The 13,534-nt window shown below is 41.3% G+C and overlaps 1 protein-coding gene across 1 annotated transcript in view; it reads left to right on the plus strand.

Moving 5' to 3' along the window:
* The window catches only part of SEMA5A (semaphorin 5A), a gene marked incomplete at its 3' end in the record, with an annotated part of 473,237 nt that overhangs the window by 222,437 nt on the left and 237,266 nt on the right, over window positions 1-13,534 (plus strand). Inside the window, exon 3 of the mRNA XM_082836606.1 lies at window positions 86-185. Within this exon, the coding sequence (XP_082692732.1) occupies window positions 86-185 (100 nt within the window). The remainder of the gene's footprint in view (window positions 1-85; window positions 186-13,534) is intronic.

Below are 13,534 nucleotides of genomic sequence, written 5' to 3' on the forward strand. Positions count from 1 at the left end.
CTACCTGATGTGCATTGTCTGTGGTCCCCAGAGGGGGGAAGAACATTCATTTTTATGTTTTTATCTATTTATTTTTCCTCTTTAGAAATTGGCCCCTGGTTGCAGGAGTTCAGAGCGAAGAATGCTGTGGATTTCTCGCAGTTAACATTTGACCCAGGACAGAAAGAACTTCTTGTAGGAGCAAGGTGAGAGACTTTACATTTTGCCTCCGCAGATATTTTCGGACTTCATTTGACATCTCTGCAGTTACACAAGCTTCTCTGCCATAGTTGACGAGTGCTAAGTAATATTTAATCTAAGAATGAAATTCTATACGAGTGTCATGAAGTGTGCTACAACTAATAAGATGACTGCTGCTCTTCATAGCAGGAGTTTATTGGGTGTTTCCCAAGTGCCAGGAGCAGTTCTAACATGAATTCATTTATTTTTTCCACCTGTGAAGCCTGAGAGGTAGGTATTGTCACCATCCCTATTTTAGAGATGAGGAAACTGAGACAGAAGGTGGATAAATGTTACCCCAGGGACACATTTATTATGTTGAATCAAAGATGGACCCAGGTTTCAGTCAAAGTTTGAGTCCAAAAACCATGTTCTTATTTGTCAGTATACTGTTCATCATAATTCTAGACATCAGGAGACCTTGATACCCATTCCAACACGCATCACTACCTTTCTTTGTGACTCCCATTATGATATTTACCAGTCAATTGAGAATTCAAGGGAGTTGCTATTATTTATTTCTCTTAAGGAGCATGTGCTCCTGTCTCCAGGTCAGTGCCTGACCTTCCAGTTTGAAGGTGAGGCCACTGGAACCCAATCAGAACAGATCTTGTGTTGCATCCCTCGTATTTACCATGACTTCCTTAGAAAACATGTGTAATCCCTACCTTCCAATCACCTATCCTGCCAGTGTGTTTGAGGATGATGTTTAAAACATATTTTATGTTCATCTCTTAGGAATAATGATGTAATAACCCAAAGAGATGATTTGTAGATTTTGGACTCTTCTGGCCTTCAAGGAAAGCACTTTAGGCAGAGGAGTGCACGTTATCTGTTTCGGCCAAATGTACTAGATTATGAAACATACCTTTCATAGCAAGAGAGGTTGTGCAATTTCTACGTGAGTGAAGCTAAATCTGGCTTAAGCTCTGGACAAACACTGAACAATTTCTAGAATCACTGCCTTTGCTCTCAGATCTTAAGAAGACCTCATTCATCCACCTAACACTTGAAGACTCAAGACGTACGGTCATAACTTAAATGAACAGACAGAAGTCGGTTTAGTTCCTGGCACTTAACATGTCACTTGTATCTCTTTTAGTGTTTATTGATTGGACAGTGAGTATGGATTGGATGGGCTTACTTGGTACTCTTATACTTACTTCAGCCCATTGGGACTAGCTGGGGAATTTCTAATGCTGACTTCCATCAAATTCCATCACTGGGAGCCTGGGCCACGCACTGCAGGGCTTTTTTTTTTTTTTTTTTTTTTTTTTTTTGCGGTATGCAGGCCTCTCACTGCCGTGGCCTCTCCCGTTGCGGAGCACAGGCTCCAGACGCGCAGGCTCAGAGGCCACGGCTCCCGGGCCCAGCAGCTCCACGGCATGTGGGATCTTCCCGGACCGGGGCACGAACCCGTGTCTCCTGCATTGGCAGGCGGACTCTCAACAACTGCGCCACCAGGGAAGCCCTACAGGGCTTTTTAATTGGTCTCCTGGCCTCCAGATTTTCTCCTCCTTCTGCGTACCATGGCCAAAGTCATCTTTTAAAAATACAAGCCTCAGTAGCTCCTACCGGAGTTCTTATGACTTGTATGCCTTCCCTTGTGTTATAGAAATACTATTTTCTCCAGGGATCTTCTGGATTAGTTTGGATTTATTAGGCTCTTTTGGTGTGGCCCATCAGACCCTCTGGCTCATCGTCCTACATCCTATAGAGACACACTTTTCATTCTCACATAGTTCAGGCACGAGGAATTATTTATGTTGCCCACAACTATAGAACGTTCTCCTTCTTGCCTCTGGGATTTGGTAATCTCTTTTGCTTTCCTAGAATATTAGCTAACCACCCACCCACATCTCAAGTTATCCACTGGGTGAACTCATACTCATTGTAAAGATCTGGCTCAAGGGTCCTCCTTTGGGACTGAGCTGCTATGTTCCCTGCTCTGTACGGTTCTGTTGGCACACCTGCCATCTCTCTTCATTACTGCACTTATTGCATTATTTCTGTTCATGTTTCACTCTCCCCTTTCCCATTCTCAGATAGTGACGTACCAGATGGTAGAGGATGTGGCTGTCTTTTCTTGTTTTCTCTAAAATGTAGCACACTTTCTCCTCCGGGCAGAAGCTCAAAGATACCTATTGATTCACCATATTTATTTCCAGGATTTGGTTTCTATGTGTGACCCTCTGCATTTGGTAGGACACTTAGGGAAAGGGGGGCTGGAGTCGCAGCAGATTTATTCCAGATGCCTACAGTTGGGCAAGACACAGGGAGTAGCAGTCTCTAAACCCCAAAGCTAATCCTTAGGGAAAACGGACTCTCACCCTTAGCCAAGGGGAAGGGCCCCCTGCTGGGGTAGCAGGTGCAACTATGACCTCAACTGGTGTAGCTGAATCCTGCATGTCTCATTCAACTCTAAAGAGTTTTGGAAACAGTTTTCCTGTGAGCTTGACTCAAAAGACACTCCATTGTTTCTGGAGGTCCTTGGCACTACACAAACAGGGCAGTGTCACATATATGCCTACACTCTGCAGGTGGTAGGCTTTTGGTCAGTGACACAGATTCTCCTAATGGGGTTGTGAGAAGCCACTGAGAAAATGAAGATTTGGAAGAGACATCACCGTAGTTCTGTCCTGACTGCAGACAGCACCTGAGAACTGTCCCCAGGGGACACCTATTCCTGACAGTCTCCAGCCCAGTATCCCCAGAGGGCTCCATTCTATTATTCCTTGAGGTCTCCATCCCAGCCTCCCTGGAGGTCTCCATCCCAGTGTCCCCAGAAGTCTCTATCCCAGCATTCCTGGAAGTCTCCATCCCAGAGTTTCTTAAGGTCTCTATCCATCTCATTTCACCACAGTCCCAGACCAGCCATGGGAGGGATTGGCCTACCCACTGAGTCAACCTAGCTTGCACTATGGCATAGTGACCAGGAGCAATATAGGATCACCAGACTTAGCACATAGAAGTTCAGGATGTGCAGTTAAACTTGAATTTCAGATAAGCAACCCTAGGAGCATGGGCTGTATTTCTGTTCTAGAACAGGACGTGGTACATTGTGGATACTCAGTAACGAAACGAAAGAAAGGGGTAGATGGACTTGCTTAACTGCATGACCTTGAGCCCATTTCGGAGTCTAATTTTCTTATCTTTAAAGTTGATATAATTATTTCTACCCCTTTCAGCTGTTGTGAGGATTAAATGAAATAATCCAGGAAGAGAGATTGTCACAATGACAGGCATCCTGTAAGCATGGCGTGGTGGGGCAGCTGTGTGGGTATCTGTGGGTTTCCGCATGCGTGTGCATATGCATTTCAGGCAGATACCACTGAGTGCGGAGAATAGCAATTTTACATAAGATAGTTGCTGGGATTAGGCTCAGAAGGTTTGAGAGGGAGTGTGAGCCAGTTATACAACTTTAAAAATAACCCAACACTCAGATTCCTGTTTAGGAGGGCTTGACCTAGCAAAAGAAGTTTAGATAGCAGGTGTATATTGCAGAAATCCGTAATGGTTTAAATATATGAGCAGTGGAAAAATACAGTGATAGTATTTTTGTTTTTTCATAGTTAGCACTAGGCCTTGTAAAGCCATTTATTGGATGGTTTCACTTTATACCAGAGATACTTTATGTTCCTGAAATTGAAATCAGTTAAAAATTCTTTGCAAAAAGAAGTTCTCCTGCTGCAAAACAAAAACAAAGACAAACAAAAACAAAAAACAAAACCAACCCAAAAAGCCACTTCTCTTTAGGTGATTTGTGGTTATATAGTACCCGAAGGTAGTTGCATCTGAATTCATGCAATTTCTGGAAGGATCCTTAAATTGACCATTTCCAAGGTGCACATAATCTTTCATATTATTTTAAAAGCATTGATAGTCATATTCTCTTTTACCCATGCCTCTTTAAAAACTAATCATGTTTGTATTTTCAGTGATGAGACTCAGGCACTTTCATTTTAGAGACTGTAGAAAATACTGTAAAGCATAAAGAAAAAACACAATTTCAGAAATAATCACAGTTAACCTTTTCAGTAATGTCCCCGCAGTATTTGATCTGTTTGTTTATACTACTGGAATAATAGTTCATGGATGATTTGTATACTTCTTTGTTAAAAGAACCCACTAAAAAAAGTTTCTACTTTATATATACATGAAAATTCCAAATGAAAGACTATGTTGACATTTAGAGGTTTGTGTATAATTATAAAAGTAATGATAGTAATAATAGTTCACAAAGTTGATAAAAGTTTCACTTTCGTGGTGTATAGGGCTGTAACAGCAGATCTGAGAGAGAGTGATGACATTTTCTTCTCCAAATGAGTATGTCTTTAGTGTTTTGGGTTCAGTGTATGCATGACAAGTGATTCTGTGCCGAATTCAAATGTTATTCCAAATGGCAACTAACTTGATCCATACACAAAGCAGTGTTTGACAATAATCAGGGCATTGACAAATTAGCCATATTTTTGTAGTATAAAGCTATACAATAGTAATGAAAAAAAGAGCTTCTCATCAAAGAGAAAGTGAGTTTCTTCCAGCTTTTCTGTTTGTTTCTTGGTCTTTCTTCATTTTGTTCCTGTAAGTTGACTTCTGGTTATCTTACTCTTCTCTAACAAGCCTCAGTGTAATAGAAACGTATCATTGAAGGGCATAGTCTTGCAACCTATGATATTTTAGGAAGGACACTCACCTGTGAGCTCTCACGCAAGTGCCTGTGAGTCCGGGAGGCTCACCCATCTGCCGATGATTAAGGTGATGGGATTGAAGCTCATAGACCCAACACTGAGTCAGGTGAAAATCATACCTGATGACAAATATAAGATTTATGTATGTCTTGGGAAATTTTTAATTTCAACTCTACTAAAACGGGAACATTATGAAGATATCAATTGAAAGGGTAGCAGGGATGCTGGTACCCATGTGAGTACCAGCCGAGAGCCATGTGTGTGCCTTGTACGGAACTCTTTGACTTGCCGCTGCAGTCAATAGACTATTTCCGTATATTGAAAGATATTTCTGTACACGTATATGTGTGACAAATAGCACGGATTTCTAATCAGCATGTTTACTACTAAAAATAAAAAACTAGGGCTTCCCTGGTGGCGCAGTGGTTGAGAGTCCGCCTGCCGATGCAGGGGACACGGGTTCGTACCCCGGTCCGGGAAGGTCCCACCCGTGAGCCATGGCCGCTGAGCCTGTGCGTCTGGATCCTGTGCTCCGCAGTGGGAGAGGCCACAACAGTGAGCGGCCTGCGTACGGCAAAAAAATAATAATAATAATAATAATAAATAAATAAATAAAAAACTAAACCCCAAGTGCTTTCAAGACAAATCTTGGTCTTTCCTATAGTCACAGCAAATTGGTCTTGACAAATTTTAGTGTATTATTTTAAACGATTGTTTTGCCCATGGTTTGAATCTTCAGAAATAAAGATAAAAAGGAAAGATTAACTTGCTTTTGTTATGCTGGGACTGAATTTGCTTTAAGTATTCCAAGCATAAGTTCTCATAAGATCACATTAAATGAATGAGCAGGCTTCTATGTAATTAGTGTAAATTGCTCCTTTCAAAATGATTTTGCCATTGGTTCTAAACAAGTGGAGCTAAATTTTAGAGTCACATAAGTGTCACCTTTGAAAACTGACCAATAGAATTCTCTCTTTTTCTGGTGGTTATAATTACTGTTTTTCTTTTAAAGTTTTACCTTGGCATTAATCTGTTGGAAGCAGTCTATAATTCAAAGAAAAACTGGAGATTTTTGCGAGATCAGCAATTCTGCTTCCAGTAGCCACAGCTTCTTTCCATTTTCCAAAGGACACATTTTAGTCAAGTTTATACAATTAAAGGGAACTCTCGCTAAGTGGAGTGAAATCAGCAATTAGGAGTGAATCCAAAAAGCAGTAAACCCCCATCATGCAAAGAAATCCGAGGTAATGATGATGTTGACATTGTATTTACATTAAATACGACTTAGGAAAACAGCTGGTGATGAAAGGAAGGATGGAGCTGTTATTTCTGCTTTTCATTCTTAGCCCAGCCCAACAGGATTTTTTTTCGACTGTACTTTAAGGTTTAAATATTTCCTTCTCCCTGTTGGCTCTTGATTCATAGGTGTGTTTTGCTCTTAAGATTCTCTTTGCTTATCTTCCTCCGTCTCCCTCTTCTCCCCTGTCGGCCAACAGGCCTGTTTGATTAATTAACCTGTGTTAAAAAAGAGCATCCATTCTTTGTCTACCTTCTGTGGTACCTTTCTGCCCAGAATTTACCAACAGCAGTGTACCTAAGTATCACCCGGGGCATTCGTTCAGAACGCAGCTTCCTCTGCCCCTCCTTCCAGCTCTGCGGATCCAGGGGGCTGGAAGGTGGTCCCAGAGTGTGAGCTTTTAACAAACAGGTGGTCTGCAGACACTCCTGTGGGAAAGACGCCCAACCATTATCTTCCTTTCGCTGTTATTAAAAACAAAATAGTCTGCGTTTTCTTCTCTGCTGGAGGTGGGGAGAAGATAGACCTAGCAGAATAGTGACTTATTAGGTTATAAATATACATACAGTCTTCCCTTTTCCCATATTCCCTGAATGAGTCAACAAAGGAGTGTGATAAAAATTAACCAACCTCTTTGAGTGCATGTGTGTGCTACAAGTTTTGAGTGTTGAGAGCTTGTTTCCTAACCAGTCCCACATGGGGTCCATCAGAATTAGTTCACATAGTTACTCTTCATTCATCAAATATTTATTGAACCTACTGTGTGCCAGGGAGTATCCTAGACATTGGTGAAACGAAGATGCAGCAGTCTCTACCTGATAAAGACTTTAGAGCCTAGTGCAAGGGTTGGCAGGCTAAGGCCCCTAGGTTGGCCTCCTGATTTTGTAAATAAAGTTTTATTGGCACACAGCCACATCTGTTCATTTGCATATTGCCTGTGGCTGCCTTCCTGCTTTCACTGCAGAGATGAGTCATTCCAACAGGACCACAAAGGTGCAGTATTTGCTACTTAGCCCATGAAAAGGTTTCCTCACTCCTGGCCTGGTGGATATGAGGAATACAAGCAATTAATTTCTCCAGGGAGGCCTGAATAAAGGGCCTTGGAAACACCAAGAGGAAAGAAAGGTGATGGTCCTTGGGGGTGAAAAGGGTTCACTGCGAAGGTGCTTTTTCAGTTGGGCCTCGGAGAGGAATTAGGGGTCTGGCAGGTGGGAGAGAGTCTTCCTGCCAGAAGGACCATAGAACGGGGAAGTCAGAGATCCTGATGACACTGAAAAGAACACACCTTGACTGGACCTGTTAATGACGGAGAGGAGGAGTAATTGTAGATGAGGCTGGAGAATTATATTATGGAGCAGCTGGGATTTCATCCTCTAGCCCAGTGGTTCCAATTCCGGCAGTCAGGAGAGTTGTCTGAGAAATCTTTCAAGAATGCTGATGGCCATGCCTCTCCTCGGAACATTTGAATTAGACTTTCTAGAAGTAATGTTGGAATGTTTGGTTTAATCAAGCCTCTGGTAATCTCCTGGCCTGGAAAATTTGAGAACCTCTGCTAAAGACAGTAGGAACTCAGGAGATTTCTAAGGCCATACATTTACATGCTCAGATTTGCATTAGGGAGGTGCTTCCACCATAACTGCGTGCAGAGTGCACTAGAGTTTGGAGGTATGGATAGCAATCAGGGGCTATGGATCAGGAGACAGTAGTGAGAACTTAAACTTAGGCAGTGAAAGTGCAAATGGAGGTAAGTCAGATTTGAGAAGTATTTCAGAGCTGAGTTTGACAGTGGTTGATGGCCAATCACGATTGGTGGCTGAGGGCAAGGGTCAAAGATAAGATTTGGGAGTGAGATTTGAAAGTATGGCTTGTTGTAATGACATCAGCTGGGACTGAGCATTTGAGAAGTGAGCTGTAATTCTTCGATTATTTGAAGATACATGAGAAAAAAAATCTCAGATTTTACTAACTCTGAAGATAACCCAGAAAAATAGTGTATATGGAGATAATTTGAAGAGTGAATATTCCTAGGAAAGCATAGGTGAAAGGAATCATAGAATAACACAGTTGGTATTTTTTCAAATGAAAAATGATCTCTATTAACTGAAAAATGAAAGGAACAAATCAAATACCCAATGGACCAGCAAAAGCAGAAGTCGTGAGTTAAATTTAGAGCAGTTAAGTCACCATCTGTAATCCTCAAAGCACTCAGAGATTTGCACATAATATTTAGAACATAATAAAATTTAAATTATCAGTGTGATTACTGACAGTACTGATTAGGAACTTTGTCCCTAAATATGCTTATGGGAAAAGGTTTTTCTGGTTTCCTATCTCTGGAATTTGCTAACAACACTGGTCTTAATTGTTGCATGCCACTAAAAATCCACCTTTGTTATTTGATTCTACTTGCAAAATAGTAAGAGGTTATCCATCTACTTCTGTGCCTTTTAATCTTGGTATTTAAACATATAAGAGCACTATTAAAATGGTTTGATTTTGGTTGTGATGTATTCTTTGAAACCTATATATAGTAACCAAGACTTTTCAGGGGTTTGAAATAGACTTTTTGGGCTAGGTAATGAGATAAGCCAATACAATTTTGGGAGAGTGAGTACTAGACACATATGGTAACAACAACAATAATAAAATCAGAATTATTTAAAATGTTTTATAGCCTAAAGTACATATATTTATTTTTTTTGAAGAGGGTTGAAAAAATTCTGACTGAGGAGGTAGCTCATAATATGACATTATAATATTATACGTTTGTCACCATATTTCAAAATACATTAGCAAAGTAAAAAAAATCAGCATTCAAAAACTGTGATCTGAATGTGATCCTACTATTTAAATATAGTGCTATATCTTTAAAATAACTTGGTAATATTAAAACTGAATTAAGCTCCCAGAAACTTATGGGAAAAGAACATTAAAGAGGTATTTTCAGAATGGTTATAATAACAGAAAAAAATAAAGGCTCCTAGAATTTGTTTAGAATCAATCGGCATAGTGAAAGTCTTAGGAATAGCAAGAATAGATAGGTTTGTGAAGTACATGACAAGGTTACATGCTGAAATTAAATCTTCATATTCTTTTTTTTTTTTTTTTTTTTTGTGGTACGAGGGCCTTTCACTGCTGTGGCCTCTCCCGTTGCGGAGTACAGGCTCCGGACGCGCAGGCTCAGCAGCCATGGCTAACGGGCCCAGCCGCTCCGCGGCATGTGGGATCTTCCCGGACCGGGGCACGAACCCGTGTCCCCTGCATCGGCAGGCGGACTCTCAACCACTGCGCCACCAGGGAAGCCCTAAATCTTCATATTCTTAAAATTTTGATGTGATTGAGATATTAAATATTTACATGTAGATAATTAAAATAATTTTTATGAAAACATTTTGTGCTATAAAGGATATAGTTACTACTTCAGCTTCAAAGTCACACTTATATTTTAATCTTTAGGTCTATCAATGCAACTGAAAATTCGGGAGTCATGTAGGAAGTCACAGTGTCAGGCTTTGTGCCAGTGGGTTATTGACAAAGTTAGGATAGAATCGTGCAGTGAACGGAAATCACAGAGCAGATGAAGCTGGCACAGGTACAGGTGAGACTAGCTTCACTATCACATTTAGCCAAGTGGTCACAGTTTACGTGCAGTGGGTATTCTATCCTCAGATTGTTTCATCATCAACAATGGTCTAAACTTTTATTAAACAACAAACATAAGTTTCTATCACTGTTGTTTAAAACATTTTTTATAGGTTTACTGTCTCTTTTCAATTTACTTGATTTTCTTAGTGCCAAGTGCAAGTCTGTCTTTCTTAATTATTCCATCTTCTGCTCCTCAGTTATAAGCAAGCCTCTGACCTACATGTTCAATAAGAACTTGGAAGTTTTTCCTTTGATTTTATAGCTATATTCATCAGAGACCAACTGAGTTATTCTAAGAGAATGTCATTTTAAAACACCTGTGTCTTTCATAATTAATGGAGGTCAGAGTTGAGTTTTATAGTCTCTCTAGATAAAATGAGTCATTTAGTTAATATGCTCATGATGGCTCAACCTTTTCTTTAATGCTGGCTGAATTTTATTACTTTACATGAAGACACAAATGAACTTTGTCTATTAAGGCCGTCACTGCTACCTCAGAGACTATGTTGTTGTGCTTAGTGATTTGCTGCTAATAGGCCACTGGGGGATGTGATGAGAGGTAGGAATGAGTTATTCAGTCCTATAGTCAAAAAGAAATACACTCTGGTGAAGAGGGAGACCACACACTCAGGTGTCTAGTGGGGGAAGGATGAATGGGCTTCACAATTGTCAGTTTGTATCTGCCAAATTAAATGGCTTTGTGATTTGAATTATTCAGTTGATTGGATTTCTGTATTCCTCATATATCACTCCTAAAAGTAATACGGTTACTACATTTGAATGTGCAATGTCAAATTTTATTCCAAGGCATTTGAAAAAAAGTAAGTTCACACCAAGGAAAGAAGATCCCATACTCTCATTTACTATGGGCATAAAATTGAACCTTTACAGCCTGGTTAAACTCTTGCTTTGTACTTCTATGATGAGAGGGGGGACCTGGCAACAGAGACTAGCTCCCCTAAGCTACACAACTAATATGCTCCTAGAATCTAATCTCTTAACCTTCTGCACCACTGCCTTTCTCCCTGAAGAATATGGCTGTATTCCTCATCACTACCTATTTACATCTAGGGGTGTTAGAAAGATTAATGAGGCCACTTAAATATTTTGGGTTGCTCAAAGCATTGCCCTACTAGAGAAACTGACCTTATGTGAAACATTTGGTTAGCATTCTTTTTGGCTGGGAGCCAGAAGCATTACTCCTTCTTGTTGGAAAGGTTGGTAGCCTTTCTTGTGAACCTCACATATATTGTTTTTCCTCCTCTGTGTGCTTACAATTGTAAGATAAAGTGGTTGCCTCTTCTGCAGTGCCCTGGAGAGCCGCCAATTGCAGAGAACCATAGATCTTACTTTAGTGCCCGAGTGACCCAGCATTTGGGAGTATCCATTTTTTATTCCCTTTAGAAGATTTTCTTTCTTTTTGTAACCTTTAACTTCATAGGTCGTTGACCTAAACTGTGATGGATCAAGCTGTCTTGGGAGATTTCTGGTCCCTCATGTTGCTAGCTGAGCTGGATTTTTTCCAAGCAAAAATACTTGGCATTGTATTTGGGACCAAATAGTTTAAGGACAGGGTTTTGAGAATACTGGAATCCACTCTATGTTTTGTCAGATTCTGAGGTCCAGGGAGATGATTAGGGAATTCCACAAATTTTTCATGTATGTTTCATCCTTCACAATTTTTTAAAAAATTGTTGAGAGGAGCTTCAAGATGGCGGAAGAGTAAGACACGGAAATCACCTTCCTCCCCACAAATACATCAGAAATACATCTACATGTGGAACAACCCCTACAGAACACCTACTGAACGCTGCCAGAAGACCTCAGACCTCCCAAAAGGCACGAAACTCCCCGCGTACCTGGGTAGGGCAAAAGAAAAAAGAATAAACAGAGACAAAAGGATAGGGACGGGACCTGCACCAGTGGGAGGGAGCTGTGAAATAGGAAAAGTTTCCACACACTAGAAGCCCTTTCACTGGCGGAGACCGGGGGTGGGCAGCGGGGGAAGCTTCGGAGCCACGGAGGAGAGCACAGCAACAGGGGTGCGGAGGGCAAAGCGGGGAGATTCCCGCACAGGGGATCGGTGCTGACAGGCACTCACCAGCCCGAGAGGCTTGTCTGCTCACCCGCCAGGGCGGGCGGGGCTGGGAGCTGAGGCTCGGGCTTCTGTAGGAGCGCAGGGAGAGGACTGGGGTTGGCGGCGGCGTAAACACAGCCTGCAGGGCGCTAGTGCGCCACAGCTAGCCGGGAGGGAGTCCGGGAAAATCTGGAACTGCCTAAGAGCCAAGAGACCATTTTTTCAGGGTGCGCGAGGAGAGGAGATCCAGAGCGCCGCTTAAAGGAACTCCAGAGATGGGCAGGAGCAGGGGCTATCAGCGGGGACCCCAGAGACAGGCATGAGATGCTAAGGCTGCTGCTGCCGCCGCCAAGCAGCCTGTGTGCAAGCACAGGTCACTCTCCACACCTCCCCTCCTGGGAGTTTCCTTAATTTCACTTTCAGATTTTTCATCATTAGTGTATAGGAATGCAAGAGATTTCTGTGCATTAATTTTGTATCCTGCTACTCTACCAAATTCATTGATTAGCTCTAGTAGTTTTCTGGTAGCATCTTTAGGGTTCTCTATGTATAGTATCATGTCATCTGCAAATAGTGACAGCTTTACTTCTTCTTTTCCGATTTGTATTCCTTTTATTTCTTTTTCTTCTCTGATTGCTATGGGTAAAACTTCCAAAACTATGTTGAATAATAGTGGTGAGAGTGGGCAACCTTGTCTTGTTCCTGATCTTAGTGGAAATGGTTTCAGTTTTTCACCATTGAGAATGATATTGGCTGTGGGTTTGTCATATATGGCCTTTATTATGTTGAGGAGAGTTCCCTCTATGCCTACTTTCTGGAGGGTTTTTATCATAAATGGGTGTTGAATTTTGTCGAAAGCTTGTTATGAGTAGTGGTAAGACTTGAATTGTCTCAAAATGATTTGTAAATGCACCTGTGAATGAACAATGATGACGAAATAATTGTACTCTAAGAATGATTCCCTTGTGTGTGTATGTGTGTGTGTGTGTGTGTGTTTGGTGCCAGTTAAATTAGAAAGGGACATTGGATGACTGACTAGTGACGCCATTTGGCACAATGGGATAAGGGACAGCAAAGTGTGTGGGGGGGTCTTGTTTCTAATCATAGGACTTTCTCTGAATCCTAATAATCTTGGATAAATCACAGTGCACCTCCTAATTTACAGAAGTTTCCTCATCTAAAAGTTGAGGGGTATATACTTTCTAATGACAACCTAGCTCCAAATTCTTGGGTTCTATGATTCTTTTAGGTCAGAAAAAATTGAGAATGGGTTAAAAGATCACCACCTTACATCTTGTAACCCAGGAAATACCAAAGGAAAATTTCAAATCCTTGGTGCTTTTCTTTATTAGGGTCTTGGGCATGGTGATGGTGGTGGTAGTGATGGTATCTCATAATTACTGTGTTGTTTTTCCTAGTAAGCATGCCCCTCTTCTCTGCCCCTTCTGTTCACCTATTGAATACCTCTGCCATACTGATTGATTACTGATGAGATGGTTGGGAGGGTACCATAGTTCTCAGATGTCTGCGGAAGGAAGAGTAAATGGTTGAAATCCACCTAGGTAATGCCTGGGGGAACAGAGGGGTCCCTTTTCAGACTGTTGG

The sequence above is a fragment of the Leucopleurus acutus genome (genome assembly GCF_964270905.1).
Source record: "Leucopleurus acutus genome assembly, chromosome: 3".
In the NCBI taxonomy this organism is placed as follows: domain Eukaryota; kingdom Metazoa; phylum Chordata; class Mammalia; order Artiodactyla; family Delphinidae; genus Leucopleurus; species Leucopleurus acutus.